Source organism: Lepisma saccharinum, chromosome 5, assembly GCF_977018435.1.
Source record: "Lepisma saccharinum chromosome 5, izLepSacc3.1, whole genome shotgun sequence".
NCBI classification, from domain to species: Eukaryota; Metazoa; Arthropoda; class Insecta; order Zygentoma; family Lepismatidae; genus Lepisma; species Lepisma saccharinum.
Genome location: NC_139233.1, coordinates 71,950,031 through 71,969,186, shown reverse-complemented (window position 1 = coordinate 71,969,186; position 19,156 = coordinate 71,950,031). Strand labels below are relative to the sequence as shown.

At 34.5% G+C, this 19,156-nt stretch overlaps 1 protein-coding gene across 6 annotated transcripts in view; it reads left to right on the top strand.

The window, feature by feature from the left end:
- Positions 1-19,156, top strand: part of GckIII (Germinal centre kinase III) — a 144,005-nt gene that overhangs the window by 112,775 nt on the left and 12,074 nt on the right. For all 6 annotated transcript variants that reach the window (XR_014441695.1, XM_083122650.1, XM_083122646.1 and 3 more), the window contains 4 exons: positions 2,214-2,371; positions 10,599-10,784; positions 16,312-16,457; positions 16,981-17,179. Coding sequence is in view for 5 of the 6 variants with exons in the window: in XM_083122650.1 (XP_082978776.1) it covers positions 2,214-2,371; positions 10,599-10,784; positions 16,312-16,457; positions 16,981-17,179 (689 nt within the window). In the remaining variant the exon portion in view is untranslated. The remainder of the gene's footprint in view (positions 1-2,213; positions 2,372-10,598; positions 10,785-16,311; positions 16,458-16,980; positions 17,180-19,156) is intronic.

The window sequence follows — 19,156 nt, the reverse complement described above, 5'->3', positions numbered from 1 at the left end:
TTGTGGCTTATGGGATCCTGTGTGTTTCTAGCTAACAGCAGCTACTGAAGGAACTTCATTCAGTATTGTACAGCAACTTTAGACTGTATTCAATATTCTCAACAGAGTGTGGGTTATCATGTTTTACTCCCGAGCCTCTCAGTTACTCAAACTTTATTTATATTGTGGGTTTTTCGTACCATTAATTTAGAAATAGGGTGGGAAAAAGTTTATTTTGTTGTTGGTGTACTGTTGCTGTGTACTTTGATAGTTATAGTCTCCTTCTTGCAGATAACCATCTGTCAGTTTAGACCCCTTCATTCATGCCCAAGTATGTGAGTGGTTTAATCATGACCTCACCATCAAAAATTTCATCCGTTCATCGTTCACCCTCATTTTGTAATTAGCCAAAACACAGAAAAGCAACAAAATAAGAAAAATATACTTTTACATCCTGAACTACTTTTGTTGTAGCATCTTCCATGTTACACCCTTTCTTCAGTAGATGTTTAGTTAACCTAGTTCCTTCCCTCAGCTTTACCCACCTACTTTCTTGTGTCATTCATGTTTTAATTACGTTTATCATCATGAAGACCTTAGACTACAGGGTCACTTTTACGGACTTTTAACCACTGCAGCTATGTGTTGAATTAATATGGATGAGGTATTCACCAGATTCTCTCGCAGACCGAAGTATCCCCAGCATTTACATTAAATTTTCATCCATGTGTGCTTAATTTGCCCCTCCAGTGACAGTATGTACAAATATGTATTATCGGTAAATAAAGAATATTTTAAGTTGTTTGTTACTGTTTGCTAAAAGGCCAAATTAATTATGGTTGAACCAATACCACTTTAAACTAACTGATACTCATACCAATGCTGATATTCTTCCTAATTCTCATTGTTATCAAAACTGATGCTTGAAAATTGTAACAAAATTCAAAATAATTATTATTAGTAGTTTGTAAGTATTACAGTGTAAGTATTACACTGCAATTATATGCATCAATTTACAAATTTGGCTTTCAAATATTCAAGTGTTACATGAAAATATTAAAGTAGCTGTTAATTAATGACAAAATATGTGTTGTCACTCATTACTACTGCAAAACAAATGTAATTTTTGAAGTTGCATAATTTGCAGGATAATTAGACACCGAGATAGTGTAGTGTGGCATTTTGTGAAACCTGCAACATGCCCAGACTCTGGAAAAATATAAACTGGTATCAGTGAATAAATTTCCAAGTGATATTTTCTGTTAGTAATACATTGGTATGAGTATTGGCTGACCCCTAGTATTATTGATTGATTGATTTAAGTCCACTTTATGCACAGTAAGGCTAATTGGGACTGGACCTCCAGTTTAAAGTGGGATCCGAACCACTTGTGCCTCCACCAGGTATCGAACCCGCAACCCCTGTAGTATTAATTATATTAATAAATTAAATGTAGGTTATAATGTCCATAATGTGGGAATATCTACACCAATGCAGGCTTCCTCCTGTTTCGTCATTCTCATGTCAAATCATTGCACAAAGAGGCCAAATTGAACAATTTTTGGAAGTTTAAATGTAAGGATCCAATAAGGAATTTATCTCTTAATATGGCTCCTAACAATAATAAACACTTACATGTGTTATATGTCTAGGTAACATAATGTACTAAAAATGAAAAATTAGTGGAATGGTGTAAGTTGCCAAATATATTTCCATGCAGAAGGTAACTAATGATTTGTTACATAGTTCTGATATTTTTGGGAGAAGACTCCACAGTCTTGGAGCAGGTTTTTTTGAATTTTTACACTTAACTGGAGTCTGGCACCGTATTTAAATACCTTTCTGATTTGCCATGTTCTTTTAATATATTTGTGGTCATTTTGTGCAGGCCCTTTACAGTGTTGCACTTTTATCTCTCAGGAACATTTACCACCCTGGTTTTAACTTTAGGCATGGTTTTTGCAAATAGCCTCAAGTGCTGACGCACTCATTCCAAATTTTAATTAACAAATAACACAAAGGTAGTTCTGGTAGTTTTTTTTCCCCTTCTTTTCCATGGTTACTGTCACTCTCAAAGAGTGTATTTTCTCGGAGAATATGCCTTAATCCAATCCCACCAAAGGAAAAGAAAGTTTTGTGTGCTAGGGGGGGGGGGGGGGTACACAGACAATTACAAAGAATTAACATCATTTCCATATATTTGATTATTTATGTTTTTCCATGTGTATCCACAGCTGCCAATGTTTTGTTGAGCGAGATGGGTGATGTAAAGCTAGCAGATTTTGGTGTAGCTGGACAACTTACCAACACTACCAGTAAACGGAACACTTTTGTTGGGACACCATTTTGGATGGCACCTGAAGTAATAAAACAGTCAGCTTATGACTCAAAGGTAAGTGTGTTTTAAAAAAATGGGAAATTTTTGAGTCGCTCTATTGTGTTCTATCTAATGATTAGGGTGCCTGTTTGCCTTTTTCATTCCTTTGTAGTAAAATGTAGGCTTTAGTGTTTAAGGTTTACTTCATGTTGTTTCTAGGCCTGAGAGTAATCGAACAAGACTCACGTCTTTCTGTGCGTGCCTTGTATTTAGTTTTGATTAGCTTTTGTATGAATGTGTCTACTATGCATTGGGGGAAAGTAAAGAGTATGAAAGATGTAATGGGAACACAGCTTGCACTATTATAACAATTCCTGAAAATTGTAATATTTCCCTTTGCAGTACATTTTGTGGGGATTTTCGTCTGCCAACTCCCTCATCAGCTTCGTTGCTTGAGTCTGAAATTTGGTTTTATGTCCAGTTTGTGGACAGGTAGGCTAATTGGGACTGGACCTACAGTTGATAGTGGGATCCATAGGAGTATGTGCATCCACTGGGTGTCAAACCTGCAACCCCTTGATTACAGTATGATGATGTTACCACTACCAAAACTATGTAATGATTTATTATGTATTTTTAACTCAAACTTTCACGAAAAAGTAACTAAATTGTGAAAATTGTGTACACAAATACTATGCAAATTGTTTTTGTGTTCTGATATCTTCCTTTTTTGGTGGTACATTTTTTTAAAATATTTTTAGTGTTAAACCACTGATTAATTAATCTATTGTTTTCTGACATTAAAATATAAATTAAATGTATAATTTAATATTAGAACAGCACATCCAGCATTGAATGCCCCATGTATTTAAATCGAAGAACAAATGCGTGTCTGAAGTGCATGGACAAACATGCTGCCATCTGCAATTAACTTTTATGACTATATATTCAGAGATAAAAATTAGAGCAAATCCCCCAGCACTATATTCAACATTATACCCAGAAACAAGCTCAGACTCCCCCTCAGCAAAATCTAAACTAGTTCAATTTGTGTCAGCTAAACAAGAACTTAACCAACTAACTAACTAACTCTCTAGCCTTCTTAAACCCGAAGGTTCATGGCTGCAGCAACACAGGCCTTCCATCTTTCCCTATCTTGAGCAAGATCTATATACTCTTTTCCATCCCTACCGATTTCCCTTAGGTCCATCTCAACGTTGTCCCTCCATCTTCGTCTTGGCCTTCCTACAGGTCTCTTACCATCAGGTTTCCCAACAAGAATCCTGTGAACTCCTCTTTCCTCTCCCATTCGTGCCACATGGCCTTCCCACCTAAGTCTTCTTGATTTAATTATTCTAATAATATCTGGACATGAATACAAATTATGTAGTTCTAAATTATGTAACCTTCTCCACTCACCTGTCTCCTCATCCCTTTTAGGTCCAAATATTTTCCTAAGGATCTTATTTTCAAATACTCTCAATTTATGTTCCTCTTTCAATGTAAGGGACCAAGTTTCACATCCATATAATACTACAGGCAAAATTACTGTTTTGTATATTTTAACTTTTAGTTTCTTAGATATTAAACGAGAAGACAAAAGTTTATGAAGAGAGAAGTAACATGCATTTCCTGAATTAAGCCTACTTTTTATTTCCTCTTTAATATAATTTTCATTTGTTAATATTACTCCTAAATATTTGAATTTGGAAACTGGTTCAAACGAGTTGTTATCAATAATTAGATTTTGATTATTACCTAACACTTGGTTTCGGCCTGTAAGCATATATTTAGTTTTCTCTTTGTTAACTTCCAAACCTATCTCTTTAGCAGTTTTGAAAAATATTTTAGCATTATTCTTAATTGTATTTATATCATCCCCCAGTAAGTCTACATCATCTGCATATGCTAACAACTGAGTCACACCATTTAATTTTAGTCCTTCTTTAGTTTCTTTTACCTTCCTAACAGCATATTCCAAGGCAAAATTAAAGAGCAATGGAGATAATGCATCTCCTTGTTTTAACCCATCATGAATTGTAAATTTGTCAGACATATTAATACCCACACGAATTTTACTTTCTGTTTCACTGGTGCATACTTTTATCATACTAACAAGCTTCTTAGGTATTCCAAACTCTACTAATATATTATATAATTTATCTCTTTTGACAGAATCATATGCTTTTTTGAAATCAATGAATAGCTGATGGACATTTTGATTATATTCCCACTTTTTTTCAAGTGTCTGTCTGATGTGAAAAATTTGATCTGTAGTTGATCTGTTACGTTTAAATCCACATTGATAATCACCTATAATTTCATTAGCATATGGGGTTAGTCTTGTTAAAAGAATATTAGATAATATTTTATATGTTGTTGAGAGTAGAGAAATTCCACGGTAATTATTGCAGTTCATTTTATCACCTTTCTTAAACACAGGAACAATTATAGATTCTTTCCACTGTTGAGGGATTTCTTCTTTATTCCATATTAAACAAATTAATTTATGAATTTGACATATTAATGAATTTCCTCCATATTTAATTAACTCAGCTGGTATTAAATCAATGCCAGGTGCTTTGTTATTCTTTAGCCTTTTAATAGCATCTTTAACTTCAGTCAAGTTAGGTTCCGGAACTAAAGGTTCTGCTGTGTGGACTTCATTTACTTCTGATTTATCTCTTACATGAACATTTAAAAGGTCATTAAAGTAGTTCTTCCATCTATTTAGAATATGGCTTGGGTCAGCTAGAAAATCACCGTCTTTATCTTTTATCAAGTTTACTTTAGGTTGCCACCCCTTTCTAAACTCATTTACACCTTTATATAAATCTCTGATACTTTTATTTTTGCTGTTTGTTTCAATTTCGTTAATTTTGCTTTTCAAGTAATCTCTTTTTTTACTTCTAAATGTGCGGTTAACTTCTCGCTTTATTCTATTATAATTGTTTAGATTTGTATCATCAGAGTTATTTAACCACCTAAGTCTAGCCTGATTTCTTATTTCTATTAAGATTATGACATTCATTATCAAACCATGGCTTACTTTTTCTCGGTTTATGGTATCCTATACTTTCTTTAGCTGCTGATTCTATTGCATTACGTATGTGCTCCCAATTTTTATTTATGTCTGTTTCATTTATATTTTCATCATCATTTAAATCCTGCAAAACATCAAATCTATTTGACAGTTTAATTTGGTAATCTTTCTTAATTCTTTCATCAGTAAACTTTCCTGTATCAAATTTTAGAACTTTTAGATTTTGTTGCTTATGATTTATCACTGAGAGTCTTTCTCTTAATTTAGCAATTACTAAATAATGGTCACTGGCACAGTCAGCACCTCTATGTGTACGAACGTCAATTATACTAGTATGCCTTCTCTTGTCAATGAGAATATGATCTATCTGATTATGAGTTTTACCATCTGGAGAAGACCAGGTATATTTATGGATATCTTTATGTTTAAAAGTGGTACTTTTCACAATTAAATTCTTTGAGGTTGCAAAAGTAATCAATCTTATACCATTATCATTACTTAATTCATGAAGACTTTCTTTACCAATCGTGGGTTTAAATGTCTCTTCTTTGCCAATCTGTGCATTACAGTCACCTAACAGAATTTTCATATCATACTGAGAAAATTTATCAAAGACCTGTTCTAACTCTGTATAAAAATCATCTTTAGTATTATCATCTTTATCTTCCGTTGGTGCATGTATGTTTATTAAAATAATTTTACACCACCTACCCTGTAAAACTGCATATGATATCCTATCATTAATAAATTCTACCGTTTTAAGAGCCGAGATAATTCTATTATTTATGAAAAAGCCTGTTCCAAAATTATGATTTTCAGTACCACCATAGAAAAAAGTATAAGTTTTAGTTTTACAATTCCCTTCTCCTGGCCACCTAACTTCCTGGACAGCTACTACATCTAATTTATACTTAACTATCTCATTAACTGTACACTGAAATGCCCCAGGCCGGTAAAGGCCTTATATTGCTGTTTCTTGACCTTTTTTTTTTTTTTTTTTTTTTTTTTTTTACAGTGCAGAGTTGTCAGCTCTACGCCTAACCCCCAACAAGAACTTAACCAAGCCAAAGCCAATGCAAAAGCAATAGAAATAAATCACAGATGATATTGAAAAATACTAAACAAATGTAAATTATAGCCCCCGATTAAAAAAATAAGAAGACAATAAAATAAAAACTAAACTAAACTTCATAAGAAATAGTTTGAGCAATCACCCAAAGACCACCAAGTAAGGCATAATTAGAATTAGATGACCAACCGGCAAATATTACTGTATATACCCCCATTCTTATACAGCATATAAAAATAAAAAATAAAACCCTCCTAAACAAAAATTAAACATTAAAGTATGATAAGGAAAAACAACCCAAACAAGTAAAGACGAAAATAATCTAAAAATTGGAGATGTATAAGAAGGGTAATAATTTCTTAAAGTAGGCAATGTTTGTTCCCTAGTAAATAACCTTCGAATCTGAATATATCCTAAAACCCTACGCTTGAGCCTCCCCGATGGCGCAGTGGTAGCGTCGTTGCCTTGTAATCAAGGGGTCCCGGGTTCGATACCCGGTGGAGGCACAAGTGGTTCGGATCCCACTTTAAACTGTAGGTCCAGTCCCAATTAGCCTTACTGTGCATAAAGTGGACTTAAAACAACAAATCAAATCAAAACCCTACGCTCAAGCAAAGTAAAGAAACCAACTCGAACCAAAATACATACAATTAAAATAATAAAAGAAACAATTATAATAAACAAATCTAATATTATTTGCCATAAGAAAATATTAACTCCATTTTTGAATCCTAAATTCAATGCACTTTTCTGCCATTATAGTAATTATTATTAACCATCATATAATATAAACATTTTGTCCTTTCGTTCTAAAACATTTAAAATATTAAGAGAGAGAAACCAACCTGGCTCACGCCAGTTTGAACTCGGGTCATGTAAGAAATTAAATGTCGAACAGACCATCAAATTTTAAATTCTACACCCAAATGATATTGAGGTCGCAATCCCTCCTGTCGATATGATCTCTCAAGAAAGATTACGCTGTCTCTAAGGTAACTTATTCTTTCAGTCACTTATAATGGATCCAAATAACAAAAATTATTGAAATTTAACAAAAAAGAGTTAATTATTATCTTTCCATCACCCCGAACAAAATATTACCTAATAATATATACAGTTACAACACAGTCACAATATTATTAAAACAAAATAAATATCTATCGGGTCTTATCATCCCCTTACAAAAATAAAGTCTTTTCACTTTAAAGTAAAATTATATAATAATTAATCAGAGACAGTCTATTCCTTGTCCAACCATTCATACTAGCCCCCAATTAAAAGACTAATGATTATGCTACCTTTGCATGGTCAAAATACCACCATTAAACAAACGTCATTGGGCAGGTTATACTTCATATAAAATCATGAAAGGATATTTTTGATAAACAGGCAAATATAAAATTTTGCCTAATTCCTTTAATTAATTAATTAAATATACTAATAGAATCATAATTTCTATACAAAACCAATTAAGATATATAATTAGGTAAATAAATAAAACTTAACTAAATTCTTAATAAAAAACTAATTAATTATAACAAAATTACAAAAACTAGCAGTCTCCAAACCAATAAATACAATATTTTATTATAAAGTTATAATTAATATATATTAACCAGAAGCACATCCCCCAAGTCATAACTAAACACTAATATTATAATATAAATTAATATAAAAAATATTAAAATGTAAAGCTACATTAAATATATTTCTCTAATAACTAGATAAAAGATAAATCGAATAACATTTTATTACAAATAACAATTTCAACAGAAAGATATAATACTTTTACCTTACAATTAACTTTATTAATTCCTCACCTTTCAAGAAAAAAATAATATTAAATTAAGATTTAATCCTTCCTAATACAAAAGGTACGATTATTAACATATTTTATTAAAATTAATATTTCATATATTTAATATAATCAATACAAAATATAGTATAAAATTAGACTTACGTGAGTGAGTATGAAGATTTGAAAACAACGTTTCGAGGTACAACTGCCCCCTTCTTCAGGTTCTTATTTTCTCTAGATTAAAAAGGATTAGGTGAGAGGTTGGGTTATGGGACACTTAAAATAATCACTGTCAACATTCCTGTCTAAAAACCAACAGTTAAAAATCCAGTTTTAAAAAAAGTTCCCCATTTCCCTTGAGACCTCTTAAAACCGGGGTCTTAAAAATCGGTAAAACACGTTCTGTTGCACTGGCGATCAACTCCAGTTCAAGAAGTCGTGAATGTTATTTCCCCTCCTTCACTGTTCCACTTTCCCCTCCATATGTCACCATTCCAACTTGAACTCTCGTTCCACCCCGGCTGCTCGGACTACTTCCGGAGTAACATGAAATCCTATCTTTCAATCTTTTTTCATTGTTCTGTCCCATTTTTTGAAAAGTTTTACCCATCCTTCTTCTAAATTACCATCATCCCTGTTTAGTTCTATATTTCTCCCAGTGCAAATGCTTTCGGTTTCATAGAGGTTTCTATTCAATTTTTTGTCTTCTTTTCTAATAACCTCTTTCTTATTGATTTTATGTCCGCTTATGATTATATGTTTGGATAATCCAGTTTTGGGGACTCCTTGTCTAATGTCGTCCTCATGTTCCCCCCATCTTATAAGCATGCTTCTTCCTGTTTGTCCAATATACTTTTTGCCACATTCACATTTAATTCTATATATGCCTTTAGGTTCCTCGGAGTTTCCTTTTCTTCCCTTTTTATATTCGGTAAAATGTTTCTCTATATTCCGAGGGGCCTTCATCCCACACCTAATCCCATATATTCTCTTGCTGTTTTCTCAATTTTTTCGATACCCCTTTGAAGTATGGAATCCCTACATAACTAACTTTCTCCGTACTTTTTTCTTTTTCCTCCTCCCTCGTTGTTTCTTCATTCTTATCTGTTTGTCCCTCTGTTGATAACCATTTTTCCTTCCCACTTCCATTATCCATTCTTCTTCCTTTTCTCTTTCCTCCTCTCCATTACATAATCTTCCTGCCCTAATGACGAAATTAAGGAATACGTTCGTTTTAATCCTCCCTGGGTGTTCCGATTTTTTATTGATATACAGGTCCCCGGCTAACTGTGTATGATACACCCCCGTTCTTATTTTCTTAACCGTTTTGGTGATGCTAAGATCTAAGAAATTAATCTTATCGTCAACAAGGTTTTCCCTGGTGAATTTGATCCGTTCGTCTTGCTTTCCTAACCCTTCAAATACCATATTTAACCCTTCCTTCTTTTTTCCTATTATTAGAATGTCTCGACCTTAAAATTTGATATCATCTCCTACTTGCTCTATGGCCACCTTTCCTATATAATGCATAAAGATGCTGGCTATCATTCTGGATACTGTTAAGTGTTCCTTAACCCAACCTCTAACCTAATCCTTTTTAACACTTTGTGATGTGGCAAAATGATTAGTGCCTAGAGAAAATAAGAACATGAAGAAGGGGCAGTTGTACCCCGAAACTTCATACTCACTCACGTAAGCAAGTCCAATTTTATACTAATTTAGTATTGATTATATTATATAGTGAGTAACATGCAGTTCACGTAAATAAGTTATCATATACTTAATAAATTCCAATACTGTACTAATAATCTATCACAAAACAATTTATATCTACTAAAATATATAACCAAAAAATATAAAATTCCTTTTCATACACAATTCTAATTTAAAATAAAACTAGACAGGAATTAAACCCCTATCAAAATATATCTAGTTGCACGACTAACTATTTAATGTAAATAAATATCCTATCTAATAGAAATATTTTGATATTTAAGCAAACCTTCCTTGCAATACGCCTACTATGTTACGACTTATCTCACCTACACGAATGAGAGCGACGAGCGGTGTGCATGCCCTAGGGCCAAAAAATCAAAATATTTTTCTAAAACAGAATTACAATCAAATCCAATTTCAAATATATTTCTCAATATGTTATCCAAATCAACACAATGTAACCCATCTCCTCCTATTAATAAGCTGCACCTTGACCTGGAATATCCTACAAGAGAAAAAAAGAACAGTCTTATTGGCTCCATGTCCATATCCACATCTAGTCAAATAAATTGCATGGGTACTGAAATAAATATAGTGTATTGTAGTTTAAGGTACATGAAGGATTTATATATTTCAATGTGTGTTATTCACTAAAATGTGAATTTCCTTTTTTCAGGCTGATATTTGGTCCTTGGGTATTACGGCCATTGAATTAGCGAAAGGCGAACCACCCAACTCAGAACTTCACCCAATGAGAGTCCTCTTTCTTATTCCAAAAAATAATCCTCCACAACTCACAGGAAATTACAGTAAACAATTTAAGGAATTTGTAGAGGCCTGCCTAAACAAAGACCCAGAAAATGTAAGTACTCTATTGTTCTGAACATAATTTTAATGATTTATGTTAGATCAAGTATCCAAAAGAGACTGACACTAGTATGAATTTTGAAAAGTATGAAGTCTGGCCGTCCTCCTCAGTGGCCATGCGGTCTAAGGTGCTGTGCTTTGGACTCCGACTGCGGGACAGCATGGGTTTGAGTCTGCCTGGATGCAGTCTCTGGGTTCTCAGTTTGTGTATAGGGCCGGTGGCAACCAGAGACCTGCACAAGACCCGAAAAAAAAAACAATCTGCAAGGAGGCGCGCCTACAATAATATGCAACACTCACGTCAAGCCCAGGTGTTCGACATCTCGCAAGCGAGCTTTACGTCACAGCTGTGCACAGTCTCGATGCCTGCCAGGTTTTTATCTTTACCCGGGTCCTAAGAAGACATGTGAGACTCGATGTAGTTCTTGCAGGTAGACGTGAGCACTACTGTCAGTGTTGCCAACGGCCATTATATTTCTGCTAGGTACAGGAGCCTTGAGGTTGTATAACCATTAACGTACATAGCCTACCCGATTTTAATGTGTTAATGATAGAGCACCTCAAACTGCCACGGAGCAAAGTATGGGACATTTAAATGCTTCCGTTGTTTTAAACTGAAGAAGGGCATGGATAATATTAGCAGTTCTTCCGTCCTTCCTACAACTTCAGATGCAGCTATTGCCATCTGTAATGGGCACAAAGATGATTTATCTTCCGAATTTCCTGATCAAGTTCTAAGTTTCAGAAATGTGCTTAAATCTGAAATCAAGTGCTTTGGCAAAGTTTCTTCTTCTTGACTGCTCTACACTAGCTTCCAGTGTTCTCTGTATCCTGTACCGCCTTCTGTTTGTTTCCTACTCTTCAAGTAACAACCATGAAAAAAAAACTATCTTTCTCAAAATTGAAACTTAGGAAAACTTCTGGAAGGTAGTGTCGAATGGTATGATTCAGCCCAAATTTAGTGGACTCAGTAATCTCACTTTTGAACGTGAAAGGGCAAGATCTAATGATGATGTGAAGTAAAAGTGTCATTCGCTGCCCAGAAGCCAGCTTTCTGTTAAGCAAGGTGGATTTAAATTGGGGAATTCTATTTTAAAAAATCACTTATTGAAATCAATTAAAATAAAGTTACAGAATAATGTACACAAGAAATTTGTAGATATCAGAATCACTTTTTGTGAAAGTACATTAGTCTCGTAATCATTTAATGGTGTTTATTATGCTATAAGAATGGAAATAAAGGAAACAAAATATATGTACTGATGAGGTGAAACTCATACGAAAGTAAATGTAATATGTCATCTGAAAAAAAAAAATTCCCATGATTTAAAATTCAATAATTTTTATAAGCAAAATAGCACATTTTTATATAGAATAATGTACAAAATACTAATCCTGTTAAACCGTAAATAGTGTCATTTTCATTAAGCTGTAAATAAATATGGTAGCTGATATTTGGCTATCATTAAAAACACTAAAATTCGGCTACAAAGACTAGAAATATTTTAAGTTTAAATTATAAAGTACATCGAGAATATTTTATTTTCACTAAGAAAAGTTACTGAAATTATAATAGTTTCATTAACACACCCAACAAACCTTTTCATATTAGGTTCATCATGTTCAGTTCCAGAAACAGAGAAATACACATTTACATGTAATTTGTTATTTGCTTTCATCAAACTGTTCAAATATTTTATAGGACCGTTTATCAGAAAAAGCCTTTCTATATAAAAAAATATGTCTTATGTGTACGGTGCCAAAAAACATGCAAGCAATTTTAAGCATGTTTTTAAAAAAGTAAAAAAAGAGATCGATTTAAATAAAAAATATCAAAAATTGTAAATAAAAATCATTATTTTTTATCCACCCAGCTGTTAAGAGGGCAGGGGAGGGGATAAGTAAGTATTTGTACTTTCTTCTTTTGAATACATAAATGGCAAAGAAAGATATGTTGTAATATGTGAAAATTCACAGGTAGAGCATCAATTTGTATAATTATTAATGTAAGTGTAGCCACAACCAGCCATTCTAAGTACAGTAGAATGTAGTTTACGCATTAATTGGGACCGAAAGTTATGCGGAAAGCAATTTTTGTGGATAATCAAACGTGTTTATTTAACAAAGAAAGCCATGTACAGTACAGGTTTATTTTATACATACAGTACACAGTACTACATACGTATACAGTACAAGAAAACAAAAGACATGAGAAAACACTCGTAATATACGTACAGTACGTGCCTAAATTACAGTACTGTACCTGTTTTTTTTTTTGAGTGTGCAGATAACTGACGTTGCCGATAATTGACGTGCAGATAAACTATATTCTACTATAATTACATAAATTTCCTGGAAGAATCTAACTGTACTTGAGGGACCCAAATTTGTTTCTTGCGGACATCTACTTTAGGATTTTGTTACCCCACTGCGTCAAATATTTAATATTACAAGAACATTAAGACCTCCCCAATGGCACAGTGGTAGCGTCGTAGCCTTGTAATCAAGTGGTCCCGGCTTCGATACCCGGTGGAGGTACATAGTGGTTCGGATCCCACTTTAAACTGTAGGTCCAGTCCAGATTAGCCTTACTGTGCATAAAGTGGACTTAAAATACCAATTCAAACAAACAAACAATACAAGAACATTAAGATGTAACAACAAAATAAGATTCACAATTATTATTATCATCTAAGTCCTAAAATTCAAAATTAACTGGTCAATTAATGTGTAACAAAGTCAAATTAGCTGTATCAATTGATTACACCAAAGATTTAATACTTATGGGGCAAATGACTGCTGTTTTAAGATTTGTTGATGTTGAAACCGATTGTGTCGAAGAGCTTGTAGGTGGATATGTTGGGCCCCTTGACAGGATTGTGGTTTAGCGCACCTCCTTCCCCCCACTCTATCAAGCACAGACATTTTGTGTGTGTGTGCTTCAGTATTTTCTACTTATGCCATGGTTTGTGACATTTTCATTCTACAAACTTTTGTAATAAGGAAACAAAGAACAACTGATTAAATAATATATAGGTTATATTTAAAGATTCTTCGTTTGTATTTCTGATTTTTTTTTAAAAAAGTTTAACATATTTGAGATTATTTCAGTTGTCTTACTGCCTAAAATGATGAACATTTTAAGTGCTCCTTTTACCAGTTTAGAATCTAAAAGTTGGCAATGGTGACTGTGTGACTCATGTATCTGGAGACTGTGTAAAACCGGAATGAGTTTTCACTAAAGATAGGGAGCTTTGTCTTGCAAGGCCTTCCAGATACCTGTGGGCTTTCGATGCTGGACAGGTCAAAACAGGCAGGCCTAGTAAGCGATTCTGACCAATGTGCAGCTCTCTGGTGGCAACCCATCGTCATGAGGAAATTGGGGAGCTACAAGTGAGTAGTGTAACGGCTGGGGATCGACGTTCTGACCACACGTCACCCCATTACTGGTTGAAAATCTCCTCACCTCAAGATGGAGGGAGACTGGCAGTCAGGATATAGGCAAGGCCCTTCGAGGGCTGTCGAGCCATGGGTTATTATGAAGTCTGACCACAAGTAAAATATTTGACAACACAAGTTGATGATAATTTATTATTTTTTTATCCATGTTTTTTATTATTATTATTATTTTTTTATTTTAACTCTAATGTTTTGTTGGAATTAATGAATGTTCAAAAGTTGATCACAGTTTCCTTCACGGACCACAATGAGCCAAACAAAAGGGAAATGTACACAGCCTGGTTTTGGGTAGAAGCTAGAATTTTTACATGGTTGCATATTGAAGTATTATTTTTTTGAGTACACTAGAAACATGTTACTTAAGGAAATTGCACAAAGCACGTGATCAAAAAGAAGATAGGTTGAAGAAGAATTAGTCGATCAAAAAAAATACCAAAACAATGTTGGTGAAAATGTTAGAGGAAATATTTTCATTCCCCCATAAGAAATGTTGAGAGTCTTAACACATCTGTTATGATGCAGTATGTTTCAAAAGTGTGCTATTGAAAAGTGTCTGCTATTCAGAAAAATGTCTAGGATGCTAGATAAACTGAATTTGTTCAATAAAATGCTTCATGAAATGGCTAAGCACATTGGCTTTATAAATATAAAAGCTTTAAATTTCTTCTAGGCTTAATGAGAAGAAATTATGATGCTATATATATATTTCTAATGCATTGGTAATTTTACAAAATGTTCTCTTATTTAACTACTTTTGGATAGATCCAGATGGCGGGAAAAAATCAGGTATTTTCTGTAAGCACAACATAATGATTCCAAAGTTAAATTTTCAACTTTTTAGTCGGGTGTCGGAAAAAGATCTTAAAAGAGTTCTAATACTGTAAGAAGTCTGGTAGCTTCTGGGTGTGTTACACTGCTGCACTGTAAATAATGTTAGTGCCATCATTACGCTTGTCCCCTCGCACACTTCACAAGATAAAATATGGCATGCACTCACTTTTAAAACAATGAGTTGCAACTTTTAAATATTCAAGCTCAATAAATATGCAAATCATTAGACATTTTTACACAATATTGCAACATCATTCCAGATTCCAGGAATTGTCATTTTTTCCCATACTATCCATTATTTAGAATTATTAAATTTGTGCTGGGATGTACGAGGGCTATTTTGTTTTAACCTCCGATAGGGCATGAAATCAAAACCACAGTGAATAGCAAAATTGGTTTATTGATAAAAGTTACTTTACAACGTAATCACCAAGATGAGTCAGACATTTATCGTACCGATGCACCAACTTTCCAATACCCTGTGCAAAAAAAAAGGTGCTGCCTGTCTGTTGAGCCAGGTTTGCACGGTGTCCCGAAGCTCCTCAATGGTGTGGAAGCGCCGTCCTCCCAACCACTTGTTCATCACTGGCAAAAGATGGAAGTCACTCGCTTCTAGGTCTGGGCTGTAGGAAGGGTGATCAACACTTCCCAGTGGAATCGTTGATAAGAAATGCGTTCGGCCATTTGTCATGAAGCAAGACAATGCCTGAAGACAGCATGCCTCTCCGTTTCTTCTGGATGGCTCTGCGTAGGCTGTGCAATGTCTCGCAGTATGCTGCTGCATTGATTGTACCCCTCTGCCTGTAGATATTGTATCACTACGCACCTCACACTTGGTGGGAGCGTCGATTGTAGCAGACATCTCTACGTGCCCGTCGCTCAGCTTCAACTGAAGCGTTGGCCTTGGCAGTGGTGGTGGTAGTGGCAAGGAGATGCCAATCACGCTGCGTGACATCCCACTTCCTAGCACTTCATGAGCCACCTGGCAGCACCATATGAAGTTGAAAAAAAAATAGCCCTCGTGGTTTTCAGCATCCACCACATCTGATGTTAACATAACATACTACCCCCCACTTCACCATGTAATTCTGCCAGGTAAATAAGAAAAATAGCCGATCATGGCTGTAATGGGAGAATATGCATATTCTCTATTGAAGATGAATATATTTAGAGTTGTCTTATTTTGAGAAGATTTACCCTAACTTGTTTAATTTTAATTTTTAATTTTTCAGAGACCTACGGCAAAAGAACTGCTCAAGTTCCCTTTTATTAGAAAAGCCAAGAAAAATTCATATTTAATTGATTTAATAGACAGGTATAAGAAATGGAAATCACAACGGAATGAAGAGAGTGAAACAGAGTCAGAAAATTCAGATTCGTAAGTTCTTAATTTTATTATTAGACTATTTAATTGAATACGTCTTTAAAACATTACAGCAAGAATTGCTGATTTTGCTTCTTTGTGTGTAAGTAGGTTACAAAAGTAGACACAATAAATAATACATTTCCTTGTAAACATTAGTGAATACTAATGTGAAATTATCGCATTTTCAGTTTAAAAGGCATGAAATGTGAAATGAATTATTAATGAATAAATCAAAATTATGATCAGTGGTAGTAAAGCATATGTATATTTCATAATACTGACAAAATCTTAGTTATACAAGTATTTGAGTTGTTATTTTGTACTTTTGAAGACATGTATTCTTATATGTATGTTGCTCCCACTTTTTCTAAATTTTTGCCTCAAGCATTTGAGGAGGGGTTGCATGTTCTTGAACATGGCAGAATTTTTACACTAATTTGCAGGCCATTAATAGAAAATGCCTATATCTGGCAATACTAGTAGAGTATGTCTTTCCCATCCATTGTGTTCAGCATAATGTTCTTGTGTTTTTCAGGGAGGAATCTAAACCAGACAGTGACTTGGATGAACCCTGGATTATGACTGTAAAAGGACCCCACTCCATAGAACCTCCTCGAGATGATTCCATGAACCATAAAATTCCACAGAAAGTTCAGAATGGTGCTGGACCACCACAGACAAAATCTCCTCCAAAGGATTCTAATTTAAATCACTACAAAAGTGAAAAAGTGCCGGTATGATTTATTTGTTTTGTTTCTCTAAATCTGCCTCAGTGCTTATTGTGTATTATAAATTATTTTCTTAACTTTTGATGCCCAAGAACAAAAGCAAGAACACAGCATAAATAGCATTGTAATGTTTCTTGGGTTTCACACACACATTATCAAGGATTTTGAATTGTTTCAGCTTCTTGGACCCTCTTGTCTTCTTCTTCCATTTGTTCTTTGAGAATGTGGGAGAAAACTTGCAAATGTTGTAATTGTAATGTGTTATTTTATGCTGGGTTTTCAACTTTATCCCTGGACAACAGCATTCTCCATCCAGTATGTGGTTTAAGAAGACATTAAGGCTCATAAAGTTATGATGCCAGCTGAGCTCTTTTTGAAATTTCCACTTCTTTCGAAAACCTGCTACGATATTCCAAAATCTGAAAAAGTACATGTGCTTAGAATTCCTTGTAGAGCATTCATGTGAATCTCTATGTGGTTGGCTTATTGCTGTTGTAGATATTGACATTAGTTCAATAGGCTTACATAGCTACAGTTTTTCGAAAGGACAGGAAATTTGAAAAAGGCTTTGCTGGCCTTGCTCAAAGATCCAGCCGAGCCTTAAGTGAATTTATTATATTAGTAAGTAGCTTGTGAGATATAGAGAGTGATTGAAATGTCCAGCACCATAAGGCAACTCTGTTTTTAGTGCATAGAGTGAAAAATTGAAAGAGGGGAAAGTTTTTGGAAATGGGTCTTTTTCAACCAATGTGCTTGAATTTTCAACGTAGAATACACCATTGAGTCTGTTGGTCAGGGTGTCTACCAGTCAAGAAAGTCGAGAGAAAGTAAAGAAATTATGCTTGTGGTTAAGATTTTTTGCAATTTTTTTTAAAAGTATAGTGAATTTACATTGTTATATAGCTGTACTGGGATTTGATAAAATGGAATAATTGGAAATCTACATTTTTTTGTGGTTAAGATTTGTTCACTTTCTTTCTTAAGAACTACATTATTGTAATCATAATTGGGAAAAGAGAGATGCGATAGTATATAAATACGGAGAAACTAGTACCCACTTTATCCGCAAAACTGTTTTTCCTTCTTCGTTCTATTAATTTCAGTGGCCACTGCCACCATCCTTGTTGAAACTTGCTGTACTGTTGCTTGGCGTGCATCTTTTGTTTGTACTTCTCTGGCTGCCTCTAGGTGCGCTGTTGTTAACTGTACGTCTGCATCCGTGTTGTCTGCCATTTCCCGGCTTTAACTGTTGTAGTAGGGGAATCCCTGTCCACTATCGATGTGTAGTTGGTGCGGGAAGTGCATTATGGCATGTGTTTCCTTGATTTTGGTGTCTATGAGTGTGTGGGCAGTGTGTTTGACTTGTACCTTTTGAATTTTATGGCTATTGTATTTGATGTGAACAAACACAAACAGTACTTCCTCTCGCCCTTGATAAGAGTGCAAGGCATATTACATTGGCAGGTCCAACAGATCGGTAAATGAAAGAATTCAACAGCACCTAACAGATGCAAAAAAAGCCCAACCCACTAATGGTCTTGTTAAGCACATCAAATACAATAGCCATAAAATTCAAAACGTACAAGTCAAACACACTGCCCACACACTCGTAGACACCAAAATCAAGGAAACACATGCCATAATGCACTTCCCGCACAAGCTAAACATCGATAGCGGACAGGCACACCACACTTGGATTCCCCTACTACAACAGTTAAAGCTGGGAAGTAGCAGATGACATGGACGCAGACGTACAGTTAACAACAGCGCACCTAGCAGCAGCCAGCGAACTACAAACAAAAGACGCACACCAAGCAACAGTACAGCAAGTTCCAACAAGGATGGTGGCAGTGGCCACTGAAATTAATAGAGCGAAGAAGAAAAAAAAAGGAAGAGTTTCGTGGATAAAGTGAGTACTAGTTTCTCCGTATTTACATTATTGTAGAATTATTTTCCTGTAGTTTAGGGTTATTACAAGCATAA